The following is a 16,775-nucleotide window of genomic DNA, read 5'->3' on the forward strand; positions in this document are numbered from 1 at the left end:
TGCTGCAGACCCCTGTGGACCAGCCAAGACCAGATTCTACCTGAGAGCACAGCCAGGTTGGGGTCTTTCTGCTCTTATTCTGCCTTCACCTCAAAGGGGAGTCCTGAAGAGCCCTCTCTCAACAAAACACACATATCTGAATCCCTGCCTCAGACTCTGCTTTTGGGAAACTCAACTCCCTAAGACAATTCCAGCCCGAAGGAGGCAATGCTCAGCAGCCAGTGTAGGTGCTCAATTATGGACTGAATTGTGTCCCCGGAACTCATATGTTGAAACTCTAACTTCCAACAGGACTGTATTTGGAGACAGGATGTTTAAGGAGGTGATTCAGGTTAAATGAGGTCATAAGGGTGGGGGCCTCATTCAATAGGATTAGTGTCTTCATAAGAAGAGGAATGGACACCAAAAAGTACTCTGGAATAGAGACAAGGGCCATCTGAGCACAGCATGAGAAGAGGGCCATCTGCAAGCCAAAGAGAGAGGCCTCAGGAGCAACCAACCTTGCTGACACCATGAACTTGGACTTCCTGCCCCCATAACTAAGAGAGAACAAATTTCTGTCATTCAAGCTGCCCAACGTGTGGTGTTTTGTTATGGCAGCTTGAGTTGACTCATACTTGCTTGCCACCTGCACTGCAGGCTCCTCCAGCTGCATCTAGAGACCTAAGCTTCTTTCCTACTGCTGTAAAATAAAGACACATTTTGAAAGACTGAAATAGAAAAAGATGAGAACATTAATACTTTTGAGAACCTGCTATTTGCTCAGTGTGACATTAGGGATGCTGGTTATAGGTGCTCGTTCAATATGCATCCTTCTTCTTCTGGTGGGAGTCCCTTGACTTTCCTCCAAGAAATCTTTCTGGCTTCATTCACAGTGCGGGGGCTGGTGGTGGCCACGTCTACATGCCACCGTAGCTTCAGGAATGGATGCATAATATAGTAACTTTGAAACACTTAATCCCGTGCGTGAGAATGTTATTCGCCAGGATTTTTCACCCTTGGTGCTGTTAACATTTGGGGCCAGAAAATTCTTTGTGGTGGGAGCTGTCCTGTGCCTTGTAGGATGTTCAGCAGCATCCCTGGCCTCCATGAGGTACCAATAGCAGCCCTCAGCTGTGACAACCGGCAGTATCTCTGGAGGTTGTCAAATGTCCCTGATGGAGCAGAATTGGCTCTGTCTGCAACTTCACTCAGGTAAGTGAGATTCAGGCCTGGGACTTGTACTAGGGCAGCTGGAAGAAGTCTGTTCTGGGGATGCTCAGTAGCAACCATATTGCCTGAGCTGCTGGGGCCATCTTGCCCCCACGTGGGGAGAGGCCACCTGTGCAAGAAGCCAGCACAGAGCAGGGCAGAGCCAAGAGCAGAGATCACAGATGCATTTTCTTATGACATCATAGGATTCATAAGATTCAACCGAATCATATTTCAGTCACGTAAGCCAACTAATTCCCTTTCAGGCATAAGCCAGTCTGATTTGGGTTCCTGGCATAGACGTTCGAGAAGCCTCCTGAGTGACAGAGACATTCTGTAAATCTTATCTCATTCGCCCCTCAGAGCTGCCCTCTCAGGTGGGCTGTTTATCTGGATTTTACAGATTTGAAAATGAAGAAGGCTCTGGCTGCCTCTCCTTATCTCTCTACCACGCGTTGGTGGCACTTCCCATAGTCAGAATGACTTGAATATTGGATTATTCAGGTCCTGCCCTCCTCCCGCCCGCTTCCCCCCCAGAGCACCAGCCCCAGGCTGCGGGCACTGTCTCTCTTGTGTGTCGCTGCCTCGGAAGTGCAGATGCAGTGCCTGGTTCCCAGGAGGAGCTCAAAAATGTGTGCAGGATGGATGAACCATGGCTTCCTGGAGAATCTGACGGAGCATCTGATTTTAAAGCCCTTGGGAGTTTCCCTATGGTTTCCCACGTATTTTCTCTGTTCCTCTCTGGAGGGAAGAACTAGATCCAATGATATGTGAGGGAGGCCAATCTGAGTGCCATTGAAGGGATGTACTCACAATCGGCTCTGTTAGGTGATGGACTGACGCCCCTCAGGAAGAGCTGATGAGGAGGAGGAGGATGGGGTGATGAGGATGCTAGTGAACCTGAGTTGGAGGCCGGCCCTACGTCAGTGGCTGATGTGGACACTCTACATCCACCACCCCATTTAATTTTCACTGCAATCTTCCGACATGGCTATGACTTAATCTTCATTTTATTGTGAACTAAGTGAAGCCAGGAGAGTTTGAGGAACTCATCCAGAGTCCCATGAGGTGTGAGCATCAGAGCCCAGGCCTGCAGCCGGGCCTGTAGCCAGCGTCTGTGCACCCACATGGTCACTGTCCGGTCTCATGAGGGAGGAGGGTTCTGTCCCTAAAGCCGGGTAAGCAGAGGATAGATGACCCCAAATGAGGGGTGGGGACTCAATCAGAATTCCTTTTGGCTCAGAATTCTCCAAGCCAGAGCCTCCAGGAGACAAGGAACCTGCATCCCTGAGCCCACATAACGGGGGTGGCTCATCTCTAGAGATGGTTTCCGGCCCCCAATGCTCCCCTGTCCTCATTCCTCTCCTAAATCACAGATGAGCCACATGCTCTAGCCAGGATCAACTCCACTGCTGGACCTGCTGGTGACCAGGCCCACCTGACTCCAAGGACCCCCAGCTCCACCCAAACTTTCCTCCAAGTCACCCACCTGGGCCCCTTTCTTTGGATCCCAAACTAGCCTTGAACATTGAGCCCAGTCCCTTCTCCCTCCAAGACAACCACCATCAGAGATAAAAAAGGAGGCATCAGGAAGCAGTTTCCACCCGCACCATGTGCTGGGGAGAGTATAGCCTCGTGTCCAACAGACCTATGTCTGAATCAGGTCAACCTCTTCCTTTGCCACCTTGGGCAAGTTGCTGGGCCTCTCAGGACCTCGGGTTTATTGCTTGTAGGACAGGAACAATAATACAGAGAGTTGTAGGAAGTAAATGATATACCGTATGTCAAGCACTGGTCTATAGCTGGAGATGAATAAATGGTAGCCAACTTCTTCAGTTTTTGCTCCTTTTCCCCCCAACAGAGTTACTATTCAAGCTGAGACTTCATCTCAATTCAACTGTTAGGCTCATAGTGATGAAAAAAGGAATTGACAGCTGCTTGGGATATAACAACCAATGCCCTTTGATCTGATCTCTCTCTCTCTGCATCCTAGGACTCCTCCATCACTTAGAAATTTAGTACTTTTCAAACACATTTTCTCTTTTGCTTTCCTTTTGTCTTGTTTTGCTGCCATGTCATGGAGGATGTTAAAGTCACTTTGATCACTTTCACTTCACATGCAGGAAAAATGCTGGCTGAGAGGGGAGAGGTGCCAAAGTCCCATGTCACACACTTGGCAAGTTGGGGAGTCAGGACTTGCTGGTCTGCAGCATCTGATTCCAGCATTCCCTTTCCTATTCCAGCTGCTTGGCTTCAGAGCTTTCTTCTGGGGCAGCCTTGGGGTATAATTGCCCATGGCCAGGTATAAGGTAGGTATGTGTCACAGGCAACAGCGTCTGGGGCCAGGGGTTACTCCAGGTACTGGAATACTGGGGCCACAGTGCCTTGGAGACCCTGGCCAGTGGTGCCAGTCTGGGGGCCAGCTGGTCACTTATCTGTTGTCAAATAGTCAAGGATGTTCCAATACCATTGCTAGAAGAACACTAATCACGCTCTCCTTGGCAAGTGGAAAGATCATGGTGCTGTGGCTGACATGTGTTGGTTCCAACCTGAGCTCAGGCACCGTGTGAGCTGGCTGAGCTTGGCCAGATGCTCTGACCTCACTTAACTCCCATTCTCCATCGATAGACTCCATGGAGCAGAGAGAATTAAACAAGAGGGTGTGCGTGAGTGCCTAAAACATTGGGGGACCTCAGGAAATGGCAGCCCTGACTCCATTCCACAATCATTGTACCTCCTGTGTACTGAGCTCCCATTAGCTGCCACCCTGGAAGTGGCCTTGGGGACACAGAGAAAGCTGGCATCTCCTCTCCCTCACTGGGGTACCACACACCTTCACGAGCATCACATGATAGTTTCAGGATGGCTTCCTGCCCCAGTCTTTGCAAAGCCTGCTTGACCATCATCAGATCTAATTCAGGGATGTGAGGCTGAGTGTAAGGCTATGGTTTCTGTAGCCCCAGGGCATGGGGGGATTTCCTGGGGTCTGATGAATCTCTTTGCCAATTCAGGTCAATGCGATACGGAGATTTGCGGAACCCCTATTATGTATGGGGGTCAAGGTTATGATGAGTAAATAATATGGGAGATAATAATAGCTTCTCTTTATTGAGTTGCTGCTAGTGAGCCATTCTCACTCCATTAATTTTCTCTAGCCCTTATAGCATCCCTGCAGGGTAGGGACTATTGTCTCCATTTTACAGATGAAGGAACTGAGGTTCAAATACATCCCATGACTTGGCCAAGGCCCCCAGCCAAGAAGCAGAAGACTCATAATTCAAGTTCACACACAAATGCTCTAGAGACTCTGCTCTTTCCACTAACACCTCAATATCCCCCAGGAAGTTGCTATGAGCAAAGACACAGAGAAAATATTCGGCGGGGGGGGCATTTACTGATAACTCAATATTATACGAGAGAAGCCCTCGTGTAAAAAATAAATGAGGAATGAAGCTCAGAGGTAAAGTGGATCTGAGTGGAGAGGGCGAGGATGGGGAAATTCAACACGAAATTGGTACTCACTTGTGGCCGTGTTTGTAATGGAAAGGATTTTAAATAGCCTGAAAGTCTCTCAATAGGGAACTGGTTAAATAAGTTATCATCCAGTCATACAATGGAAGACTGTCTAAGCGACTGATTTTTAAAAAAGCAGTCTGTAGGTACTTATGTGGAGCAATCTCTACAACACTGTGCTGACTCTTCTTCACTTGCTCCCGCACCCAGATCCCTCTCCTCTCTCCCTGCCCTGCTTTGAGCCCTGGGAGTTCGTCCTCCTGAACTGTACCGACAAGACTCCTGGGTTTTCAGGCTTCCACTTGGATTTGACCAATGAGAGTCACCTGCAGCAGACTGGAGGGCAGGAGGAGAAAGAAGCCAGACTACTTCTTCCCAGGTCCTCCCTGTTTAGACAGTAGGGCTCTGACATAGCCTCTACAGCCTCAGCAGCTGCCTGTCAGCCCATCGCCCAGGGATTCGCTTCTCCTTGGCCTCTGGTACTCTATTTCCACTCCTTGCCCTTCTGGTATTAAAATCTCTCCAGTTGGACTGAGAGGAGCTCTGTTGCCTGCTGGGATTCGGATTCTGGTACAGACATATTATGTACATTATGGAGGAGATCCCCAAGCAGAGACGGCGCCTACTGACCTCCCGAGAACCTTTCCGATCAACTTCACCAGGAATGTCCCCACGAGTCCACCGATGGCGAATATGGACACGGTCACAGACCAGAGCAGAGTCAGAGTGTCCGGGTCTATCGGATGTCCGTGCCTTCTCTCCCACGACACGTTGTAAAAGGCCTTGATGTACTGAAAACAAGCAATAAACTGTGTTATTCCTCCATCCCATCCTGCTGTCCTCGAAGCCAGAGTATACAAACAAAACAACTTTTATAGAGTACCGTCTTCATGCCAGGCAATTTGCTAAGCATAGTTTGAGTTTTATTTCATTGAATCCTTCTAACACATTTTGTGGATGGGCCCTATTTTTATAACCTCTGCAGATAGGGAAACTGAGGCTCAGAGAGACAACGTGACTTGTTCAGCTAAGTGGCAAACTTGGGAGTCAAATTCATATCTGACTCTGAACCTAGGGGAACCGCACAGCAGAACCACCTCAGAAATGTGTTTAAAATGTACGTGTCTAACATAAGAGAAAGTATTTACCACCTAGATAGGTAAAGATTCAAGACACACAAAAACCATAACCATAAAAGAAAGACAAAATGCTCATGTGAATTTCATCAAAGTGTTCCGCTCGTCAGAAGACATCATGAAAAATGAAAAGATGAGACGTAGACTGAGCTAACATATTTGCAACCCATATAACTACAGAGGACTTGTAGTCACTATATGTAAAGAGTTCTAACAAGTCAATAATAAGACAACCCAGTTAGAAATGAGTGAAAGACCTCAACAGACTCCAAAAAAAATTGAAATGACTAGGAAGTTAATGACATAAAGTTCCATATCTTTAGTCAGCAGGGAAATGCAAATTAAAACCACAGCCAGGGGCTTCCCTGGTGGCACAGTGGTTAAGAATCTGCTTGCCAATGCAGGGGACATGGGTTCAATCTCTGGTCCAGGAAGATCCCACATGTCGTGGAGCAACTAAGCCCATGCGCCACAACTACTGAGCCTGTGCTCTAGAGCCCATGAGCCGCAACTATTGAGCCCACATGGCACAACTACTGAAGCCCGCGCACCTAGAGCCCATGCTCCGCAACGAGAGAAGCCACCTCAATAAGAAGCCCGTGCACCATGACGAAGAGTAGCCCCTGTTCGCTGCAACTGGAGAAAGCCTGCGCCCAGCAACAAAGACCCAACGTAGCCAATAGATAGATAGGTAGATAGATAGATAAACAAATAAATAAATTTATAAAAAATAAAACAAATTTTAGAAAATAAATTTTAAAAAAATGTTGGAAAAGGGCAGAGGGCAAAGCATGTGGCAAGGCGGCTGAGGAAAGCTTGGGGTGTCCATGGAACAGAGAGGAGGCCAGTGGGGGTGAAATGGGACAATAAGGGGAGGAATGGGCTGCACAGAGTTGAAGGGGCTGGAACAGACAGATTACGCAGGACCATATAGTCCTGGTAATAAGTTTGTCATTTGGATTTTTTTTTGGGGGGGTGGTGTGGGAAACTATTGGAGAGGTTTAAGCAATGTGAGGACATGGGGCTTGTATTTTGAGGAGGCCCCTCTGGCTTCAGAGTGGCAAGTGGATTAGAGCAGGGGTCCCTAACCCCTGGGCCATGGAGCGGTACCTATAATGGTACTGGTCCCCAGCCTGTTAGGAACTGGGCTGCACAGCAGGAGGTGAGCAGTGGGAGAGCCAGAGAAGCTTCATCTGCTGCTCCCCATCGCTTGCATTACTGCCTGAACCACCTAGACCCCCAACCCTGTCCATGGAAATATTGTCTTCCATGAAATCGGTCCCTGGTGCCAAAATGTTTGGGGACCGCTGGATGAGAGGGGGGCCTAGAAAGGAAGCCGGCACCCTTTTGGAAGGCTTTGCAGTCATCCAGTGTCAGGGTGGCTTGGACCAAGTGATGGCGATGAAAGAAGGGGATGGATCTGAGATACGTTTTGAATATAGAATGGACAGGACTAACTGGGTGATTGGCTCCAAGTTTGGGGAGGGAGGGTATTGGTGATGGCGAAAAAGGAACACAGCAGACTGCCAGGTGTCTGGCTTAAGCAAATGGGCTGATAGCAGGAGATGAGGAAGTGAGGGGTAGCATCCTCTCCCTGTAAGATATCATTCTCCCATTTTCTCTCTCCTTCTGTTTCCATAACCACCTTGCTAGTAGTACGGCATGAGGCCAGGACATATCATCAACAACTAGAGCTCTTCGCAACGATGACGACGTTTCCATGTGCTGATACACAGGACACTCAGATCTGCCATCATCCACTGGTTCGCTCGACAAACCTGCACTGAGTCCTGGGACCTGAGATGGACACAGAGATAAACCAAACACGGCCCCTTGATCTCAAAGAGCTCTAGTCCACTGGAGCTGATATTGCATTGCATCATTTAAGGATGCTCTTGGCTGCAAGAAACAGGATATCCCAACTTAAAACAGCTAAGCGACAAGGACATTTATTAGGACTATTGGTCTGGTGGATCAGTGATGTGGCCAAGAATCCAGGTGCCTCCTTTTGCTTCCTGCTGCTAACCATGGTTTTGACTTATCCTAAGTCTGCAACCACTCATGACAGGATGACTCCTAGTAGCAGTTTTGACCACATGCTTTCCCATTCATTTTGGACTGGAGAGAATAATCCTGGCTTCTCGGAGGTCTCTTTATGCTAGGAAGATCTTTTCTAGAAGCCCCTAGCTAACCTCTCTTTATGATCTATCGACCCCAGTTGGGGCACACAGGTCCCCCAGTAAGCCATTCGTTGGAGAGTGGGATGGAAACCCTCATCTGTTTCTCTGGCCTTGAATTCCATTTCTTTTTCTTCTCCTTCCCAGCTTATTAAATAGCAGCACCATTCTCCAGCTGCTCAGCCAAAAGTTGTGGCTTCAGCCTTAACTCCTGCCCTTGATCCACACCCCTTAACTAAGCCTTCCAGGCTCATCCCTGGATGTTATGGGTTGAAATGTATCCCTCCCAACAATTCATACTTTGAAGTAACCCCAGTACCTCAGAATGTGACCTTATTTGGAAATAGGTCATAAATGACATTAATGCGATGTCATTAAGATGAAGTCATGGGCTTCCCTGGTGGCGCAGTGGTTAAGAATCCTCCTGACAAGGCAGGGGACATGGGTTCGAGCCCTGGGACGGGAAGATCCCACATACCATGGAGCAATGAAGCCCATGAGCCTCAACTATTGAGCCTGTGCTTTAGAGCCTGTGAACCACAACAATTGAGCCCACGTGCCACAACTACTGGAGCCCAGGCGCCTAGAGCGTGTGCTCCACAACATGAGAAGCCACGGCATTGAGGAGCCTGTGCATTGCAAAGAAGAGTAGCTCCTGCTCACCACAACTAGAGAAAGTGTGTGCAACGAAGACCAAATACAGCCAATAAATAAATAAATAAATAAATTTAAAAAAAAAGATGAGGTCATATTGGAACAGGGTAGGCCATATTGGCTCCTCTACCAGCCTACCCTATTCCAGTATGACTAGTATTCTTATAAAAAGGGAAAATTTGGACACAGGCACAAAGCTTGTTGTGGACTGAATTATATCCCCTCAAAATTCACATGTTGAAGTCTTAGCCTCCAGCACCTCAGAACATGACCTATTTGGAGACAGGGTCTCACGGAGGTAACCAAGTTAAAATGAGGTCTTAGAATGGAAGCTAACACAGTATGACTAATGTATTTACAAAAAGGATACCCTTGGACACAGAGCCATGCTTGGAGGGAAGAAGATGTGAGGAGACCCAAGGAGAAGACGGTCATCTACAAGCCAAGGAGAGAGCCCTGAACAGTCCTTCCCTCACAGGTCTTGGAAGGAACTGACGCTGCTGACACCTTGATCTTAGACTTCTCGCCTCCAGGACCATGAGAGAATAAATTCCTATTGTTTAAGCCGCCCAGTCTGTGGTAGTCTGTTTTGGCCTCCCTAGCAAGTTAACACACTGCCTTGCCATCAAAATACTTATCACTTCATTTACCAATGAGCCCAGCCCAAGCCACCATCCCTCTTCCTGGGGCTCCCATAACAGCCCAGCATCTGGGACCCCCACCAAGGTGCCACGTGCAGCATCTCTGAGCGGGTACTGTGCTCTCTGTTAGTGGCTGGACATGAACGTGGAGCCTTAGTTTTCAAGTACTCCAGTGGCCATCTGTCATCCTTCTGGCTGCCCAGCCTCAGAAGCCCCCTTCTCATTTGGGTGAACTTCCTGCCTTTTCTGAGCCCTGTGGGAACCACAGCCTGCTCATCACTAGAGGTCGAAATTGTCAGACACCTGCTCTCCCAGCATCCCCTGCAGCTAGAAGTGGTCCTGTGACTAAGGTTTAGCCAATCAGAGGCTTTGCATGAAGTGCAGGAGGCTAAGAAGCAGGGCTGCGAACTCTTTGACAACAGAGGGTGTGCGGGAGGATTGGTTTTGGGGCAACAGCGGCAGAGAGGGCAGCGGTGTCCTTTACCAGCAGTGCAGGAGCGGCAGTGGTGGCCGCAGGGGAACCCGCAGGACCAGCTCTGGGGTCTGGCTGCGGAACTTCCGGGCCTGGCTCTGGCTCACCAGTCTTCCCACCAGCCTGGGGAGGTGCTCACTATTTTTTCAACAACGTCTTTTTCAGCTGCAATCAGACAGACTTGTTGCATTCACCTCCTGAAACTCTACCAAAACACAGAAATAATCCCATTTCATCCTCATGACAACCCTAGCAGCAGACACCCCCGTTTACAGAGGAGGGAGCCAAGAGGAGGGTCACTTACTCACGGCCACGTGGCCAGTAAGTGGTAGAGGAGGATTTGTGCAAACTCTGCCTGGCTTCAGAGCCTGAACACAGCTACCTACAGGTGACTCCTTATTTCATGACGAAGGTGTGAAAAGAGGGCAGCTAAATCCAACAGGACATTTATTGATTTAAAGATCGGTATTGGTCAGGCCCTTGTTTAGGGGCTAAACGCCCTGTCAGACCCCGGAGAGTGTAAGGAGGACACCTCTCAAGGAGCAGAGTACAGGGCGAGAAACAGTGTGGTTAGCACTAAGCCTGAGGGGTGGAGGGGACACAGGTAGGTAGGGGGGACAGGATGCCCCAGGGCCACTTACAGGGTCCAGAGCCTCCAGAGAAGCTGGAGTGGATATCCAGGACTTCCCAGGCCTCCTGTCCAATGATCAGGAGACCTCCATGCATTGAACCTCATTCTTGGATGTGACTTGGTCCCTACTGCAATCCCGCACAGATTCAAGCCACCCCAGCTGCGTTGGGAGGAGTCTTACTGATACTTGTTCTAGCAAGCCTTTTATTCTCACACCTGCAGTCATGACCAGTTTCTTGAGTTAACGCGCAGAAACTAAAAGGATGCTGTTTGGGAGGAAATTTCCTCTTTTCCTTTCCAATCATTCAGGAGTCTGGTGGGAAAAGAGGCAGCTTTCACATCACGTGCTGCTAGGCGCTGCTTTGGGAGTCTCTGCAGAGACTTCTTATTTCAATTTGGGGAAACTGGAGAACAGAAGCGTCTGCAGAGGGCTGGAAAAGCCTGGAAGAGTTGCCCGCCATGGAAACACAACTCCAGCAGTCCCCCAAAGCTGGTTTCAAAGTGATGCCTTTAGCGATTAAATGTTTGTCTTCGGGTGTGAATTCAGCAAAGGCCCAGATGAAAGGCAGCCCAAAAGCCCAGAAGCCGGCTGGTGGGGGTTGTTAAGCTAATTCATTGCACGATTCATTCATTGGGTTGGAGATCCATGGAGCTGGTATATGTCAGCACTGACTTGCGGTGCCTGGTACAGAGCAGGGGCTGAAGTAAGTGTGTCTTAAATGGGGTTTATGTTATGGGCCAGTCACCATATAATAATAAAAATAGATAACCCAGACATCATATTCACCATGTGCCACGCACTGTTCTAAGAACTGGACACATGTGAACTCATCCCCGCTACAACCCTATGAGTCAGGCAGTGTGTTTTCATTTCTCTCTTGGGCAGCCGGGGAATCTGAGACACAGAGCACAGGACTTTCCCAAGGTCCCACCGTGGGCACCAGGCAGGGTTAGAACTCAAACCCAGGCTGTTGGACTCCAGAGCCCATCTCTTAACCACAACTCTATTCCCATTCTTAGTATGGAACACACAAATTGATCACATCAGTACCCCAGCTGCGTGTGGAAAGACTGAATAAGGGGAAAAGAGGGGACATGGAATCGACATTGGTTGACTGCTAAGTATGTATGGGATGTCTGTATGCCTCCCCTTGGCTCATCCTTGCAGCATCCTGAGCTGTTTCATCAGAGCCGAAAACTCTGGAACCCAGCAATGCATCTGAGAGCTACACAGAATCCAATGGGACTGCAGAGCCCAATCATGCTCCCAGCCTCTGTGCCTTCCTCCTTTTCCTGGCCACACGGCCACATCACACTCCTCAGTTCCTTGCATCTGGGGTGGGGGGAGGGCTTGGAGGAGTCATAGGTCTACTCGCCCAATGTCTGTGAGAAGATGTCACCTCCTTTGAAGATTAAGGGTTTGTGTGCCTTCTCCTCACTCACACCCTTTTCCTGCAAGCTGATCATTCACAGAGGACCCAGCAGAGACCCCTGAAGCCCTAAGGAACGGGCGAGCCACTCAGCAGAAGGAGCCTGGGCCCCGGGTGACTGCACAGAGCAGAGCACCCCTGCTCACTTGCTTGGGGAAGCGACATGGATGCGGAATAAACTCTCGTGTTCAGCCACAGAGATTTAGGGGACGCTTGTTATAGCAGTTGGTTTACTGAAACACAATCAACCGGACCCCCAAGCCCACGCCATGACAATGACCATGACATGAGGCTTGAGGAAAGAGAGAAGATTTAAGCAAAGTCATGAAGGGTGGGTAGGTTTGGAGATATGGGCCTTCAACTAGAGGTTTCCTTTTGTGTTTGGGGGAACTTGTAAGACTCCTTTTGAAACAAGTTTTCTGCAGTAAAATACAGTTTTAAGATCACTGTGCTAACTGTATAACACAGGGAGATCAACTCAATGATTGGTGATGACCTAGAGGGGTGGGATAGGGAGGGTGGGGGGGAGGCTCAAGAGGGAGGGGATATGGGGATATATGTATAAATACAGCTGATTTGCTTTGTTGTACAATGGAAACTGGCACAACAGTGTAAAGCTATTATACTCCAATAAAGATAGAAAGAAAAAAAAGAGATGGCTGTGCTAGCTAATCTCTAGGCCCACTTTGGGCCATCTCGTTCATGGAGCCTACATTTTACATTTGCATTGGGCTTACTTCTGAGAAACCCATTCTTGTGTCTTTCTCTGTGGCTCTACATACCTACTTCCTTACCACCAGGGGCCTGGGTTCCTACCCTGTCTTCTAGACAAGTTCTGCAGTCCCTGCCTTCAAAGAGCTCAAGATGTATTGTGGAGACAAGAGCCGAATAAACATGCACTTACGAGGTAGAGTGGAAAGAGCTGTGGTGTCAGGAAGCTGAGAAGGGTTACAGCCATGCAGCCAGGTCACCCATATCAGGTATGCAAGAAGGGAGGTGGGGGGGTAGGCTTGGGTTAGATGGACATGGACAAAAATTCTCAAAGGCGGAGAAGCTGATGGTACAGGTGATGACATAGAGACACTATAATTGAGTCAGTGGGGTTGGAGAGTGGCCCGGTAGCTGGAGAAAAGTTGAAGAATAAGACAGGGGCTGGTCAGAACTTGACTGTCAGCCTAAGGAGTCTGCACTTCATCCTGTGGCTACTGGGCAGCAATTGGTGGATTTGAGCATGGGATCAAGATTCTAATTTGTGTTTCAGAGCATTCATTGTATGTGCAGCATGCGGCTATTTCAGAAAGTTTTGCCTGGAGGCAGCTGGACCAGTCAGAAGGCTCCTGGATTGATAAGACGTGATGAATTTAATAGAAATGTTTCATGGGGGCTTCCCTGGTGGCGAGTGGTTGAGAATCCGCCTGCCAGTGCAGGGGACAGAGGTTTGATCCCTGGTCCGGGAAGACCCCCTATGCCGCGGAGCAACTAAGCCCGTGCACCACAACTACTGAGCCTGCACTCGAGAGCCCTCGAGCCACAACTAATGAGCCTGCATGCCACAACTACTGAAGCCCACGTACCTAGAGTCTGTGCTCCACAACAAGAGAAGCCGTCACAATGAGAAACCCTTGCACCACAACAGAGTAGCCCCCACTTGCCATAACTAGAGAAAGCCCATGCACAGCAGCAAAGACTCAATGCAGCCAACAAATAAATAAATAAATAAATAAATTTATTAAAAAAAAAGAAATGGTTTATGAACTCACTGAGGAGTATTTATTTTATGACTAGTAGTGATAGAGCCCAAACTGCAAAGAGAGAAATAGAGGCCACACGATTAAAGGAAAGGAGACTCAACAGAGCTGAGAGTCTTGGGGTAAAGACTTGTTTGCGGGCTCCTGGTAGCACAGTGGTTAAGAATCAACTTGCCAATGCAGGGGACATGGATTCAAGCTCTCGTCCGGGAACATCGCACAAGCAGCTAATAAACAAGAAAAAAGAAAAAAATCTTGCTTGCACTACTAAGTCCTTCTGTGACCTCCAGCAAGCAGCCCTGCCTCTGAGGGCTGGGTTTTCAGTGGTTAAGGCCCTGGAATCCATTTTATGCGACTCTCAGCTCAGCTTCTTTTCTGCTGGGTGATCTTGAGTAAGTTACTCAACCTCTCTGTGCTGCAAGCCCCTCATCTGTGAAATTATTTTCCTCTCTAAAGAGCTCCCGGGAGGATTTAATGCGAGAATGACCATAAAGGGCGGTGCTGGGTCCACAAGAAGCACACAATAAAAATCAGAAGCTGGGGGTGCTGGCAGTGATGTTGATATTGTTACTTCTGTCTTGCGAAATAAGAGTCCTAGACTTGTTAGACTTGTTTATGTCTCAGGTCTATGAAGCCATGAATAATTTACCACTATCTCCCCAGCCAACAACACAGGGGGCCCTTCTGGCAACAAACTGAACCATGCAATTTGCAGCCAGGAGGACTGGCGTAGAACACCTCCAAAGGATGACAGGAAATTGTCGGACAAGGGGAGGTAAATTACCTTGTAGCCTGCTTCGCGACATTAATGTTCCTTACTGATTCACAGAGCCTGTCATGAATCCATCTCAAACCTTTCTCAGGAGTGCTGTAATAATACTCATAAAAAGACCCCTTCTGTGGATGGCCCAGTGAATACACACTGTTGTATAATAGAGCAAATCATGCCCATAACTCCTTAGGGACTTGTAGAGACAGTCCACACCACTGAACATGCCGGCACAGGGAGGAAAACTGTGCAGAAGTCCTTGCAAAAGTGCCCACCACCAAACCAGGCTCTTCGAAATAAGGACCACACAAGATAAAATTCCACAAGCCCAGCAGTGCCACCTAATGTCACCCAAGGAGCAGAACTAAGGGCTCCTGTACAGAAAAGCTGAACATGTCTGGCCTGAGACTTCTAGTCTCGGAAAGGTGTGCTTGCAAGCAGGGCCCTGGGCTGACCTCGGAGAACTTGGATTTGGGGAGGGACCCCACCATTCTCAGAACTGAAAAGTGGGGTTTGCGGGGCTTAAACTGTGCCAGCAGTGTGATCTGTGCTTCTCTTCTGGGAGTCAGGAATTGTGTACAAGCCAAGAAGAGGTGCTTCTGTGACCGACCTCTAACAGAATCCCTGAAGCTCGAACCTCTGATGAGTGTCCCTGGAGGAGGACCTCTTACACTGATGTCACAGCCTGCTGCTGCTGCTGGGAAAATTAAGTGCATCCTGCAGGCCCCCATGGGGAGAGGACCCTGGTCTCCTCTGCACTTTGCCCCAGGCACCTTTTCCCTTAGACTGATTTTGCTTTGTATCCTTTTGCTGTAATAAGTCACAGTCACGAGTAAACCTCCATGCTGAGTCTTAGGGGTCCTCCTAGTGAATGATCAAAGCTGGGGTGGTCTTGAGGACCCCAACCCACCTCCCAGGTCCTTAGGAAAACTTCCAGCTCCATTTTGACTTCATATTCAGTTTGCAGGTTTGCGGTGGCTTATTTGCTTTCTACTGTGTAATTCCCCTGAGAGAGTTTGGGTACCTGAGGAGTGAGAAAGAGGCCTTTGTACTTCCAGATGCCTGAGAATATTTCGCTCTGCGCAGATGGCTTTCAGAACAACAAATGAACACAGAGAAAGAGGCCACATCAATTGCAAGCGATAGTTGGAGAGGAAGACTTCCAGAGTTTTCTGGGTTCCCTCAAGCACCTTTGCAATGAGGAAGGCTGGCCCGACCCTTGGGTTTAATTATATAGAGCACGAAGAAAGAAAGTCTCATTTTCTACATGGCCCCGGGCAGGAGCAGAGAGAAGTGTGTGTGCTCCCAAATATCCTTCTTATTAAAAAAAAAAATGATCTGGAGCCTCTCTCCTGCTGGAATGTTCTTTTGCGAGATCACATAGCTGTGTTTGCAGGAGGACAGTGCATCTGTGCTGACCTGTTCTTGCTTTGAGATAACTTTCCCACTCCTTTCTGCCTGCCCTCTGGTTGGCTGGAGTGAACAGGGTGAGTGTTTTCATTACTGTTCAAATTGCTTAAGGCTGCTAAAAATCAGTCTTGAGGCAGTAGGGGGTTTCAAAGAACATCTGTTCAAATCCAATTTCAGGGTGATGGTTTTGAGCACCAATGACAAAACAACTTATTCTTAGAATGGGAATAACACCCCTTGCTCGCAGATAGGGCTGCAGGAAGGATTAGATGGGGATGAGTGGTCCCTAGCATGATGTCCAGCATATAGTAAGTGCTCAGTAAATCTCAGTGTTTTTCCTGTGGGTCCGAAAGAGAATGTTTCCAGTTTTATTTGTATGGATTTGTTCACACCAGCAGTGCCATACAACCTCCTCCATCCAAGTTTTCCCGACTGCCTGCCTTGGTGGGCCAGCCATTCCCCTGTTCCCTCTATCTGGCTACAGCAGCCACAGCCCCCGCCCCTCTAAGCAGACCCGCCCTGAGCCATGATAGGAACGTGGTCCTTTCCCAATTAGGTTCAACAAAGGCATTTTTTCCCGGAGGAACTTTATGAAATGGGAAAATTCTGAATCAAAGGGGCAGGCATCCCAGCACCAATAATCTGGAGACTCTCAAAGCAGGCAAGGGTAGCACCCACAATCTGGAACACCCAGACATCAACACTCCAGGCCTGGAAAGGCCCCCTTCCTCCTGTCAGCCAGCAGCTCTGCCAGCTCTGATTAAAGCCAAACCAAACCAAACAGTGACTCACAGCTCCCAATGTAAACAATGCAGCGGCATCTTAAACTAGAGAAAAATTGAGAACAACCTAAGAGGCCCATGTTAGGAAGATGGAACATCTGTGTGATGCTGCAATACAGCTGTTAGGAATCCTGGTGATGGAGAATATTCAGTAACGTGGAAAAAATGCTTACGATACAAATACTGAGCCCCAAAGAGGAAATAAAATGGCACATATGGAC

The 16,775-nt window shown here is 48.6% G+C and overlaps 1 protein-coding gene across 1 annotated transcript in view; it reads right to left on the reverse strand.

The window, feature by feature from the left end:
* SLC2A9 (solute carrier family 2 member 9) overlaps positions 1-16,775 on the reverse strand; it is a 265,853-nt gene that overhangs the window by 189,283 nt on the left and 59,795 nt on the right. Inside the window, exon 4 of the mRNA XM_057706684.1 lies at positions 5,335-5,495. Coding sequence (XP_057562667.1) covers positions 5,335-5,495 — 161 coding nt within the window. The remainder of the gene's footprint in view (positions 1-5,334; positions 5,496-16,775) is intronic.

This window comes from Hippopotamus amphibius, chromosome 13 (genome assembly GCF_030028045.1).
Source record: "Hippopotamus amphibius kiboko isolate mHipAmp2 chromosome 13, mHipAmp2.hap2, whole genome shotgun sequence".
Taxonomy (NCBI): Eukaryota; Metazoa; Chordata; class Mammalia; order Artiodactyla; family Hippopotamidae; genus Hippopotamus; species Hippopotamus amphibius.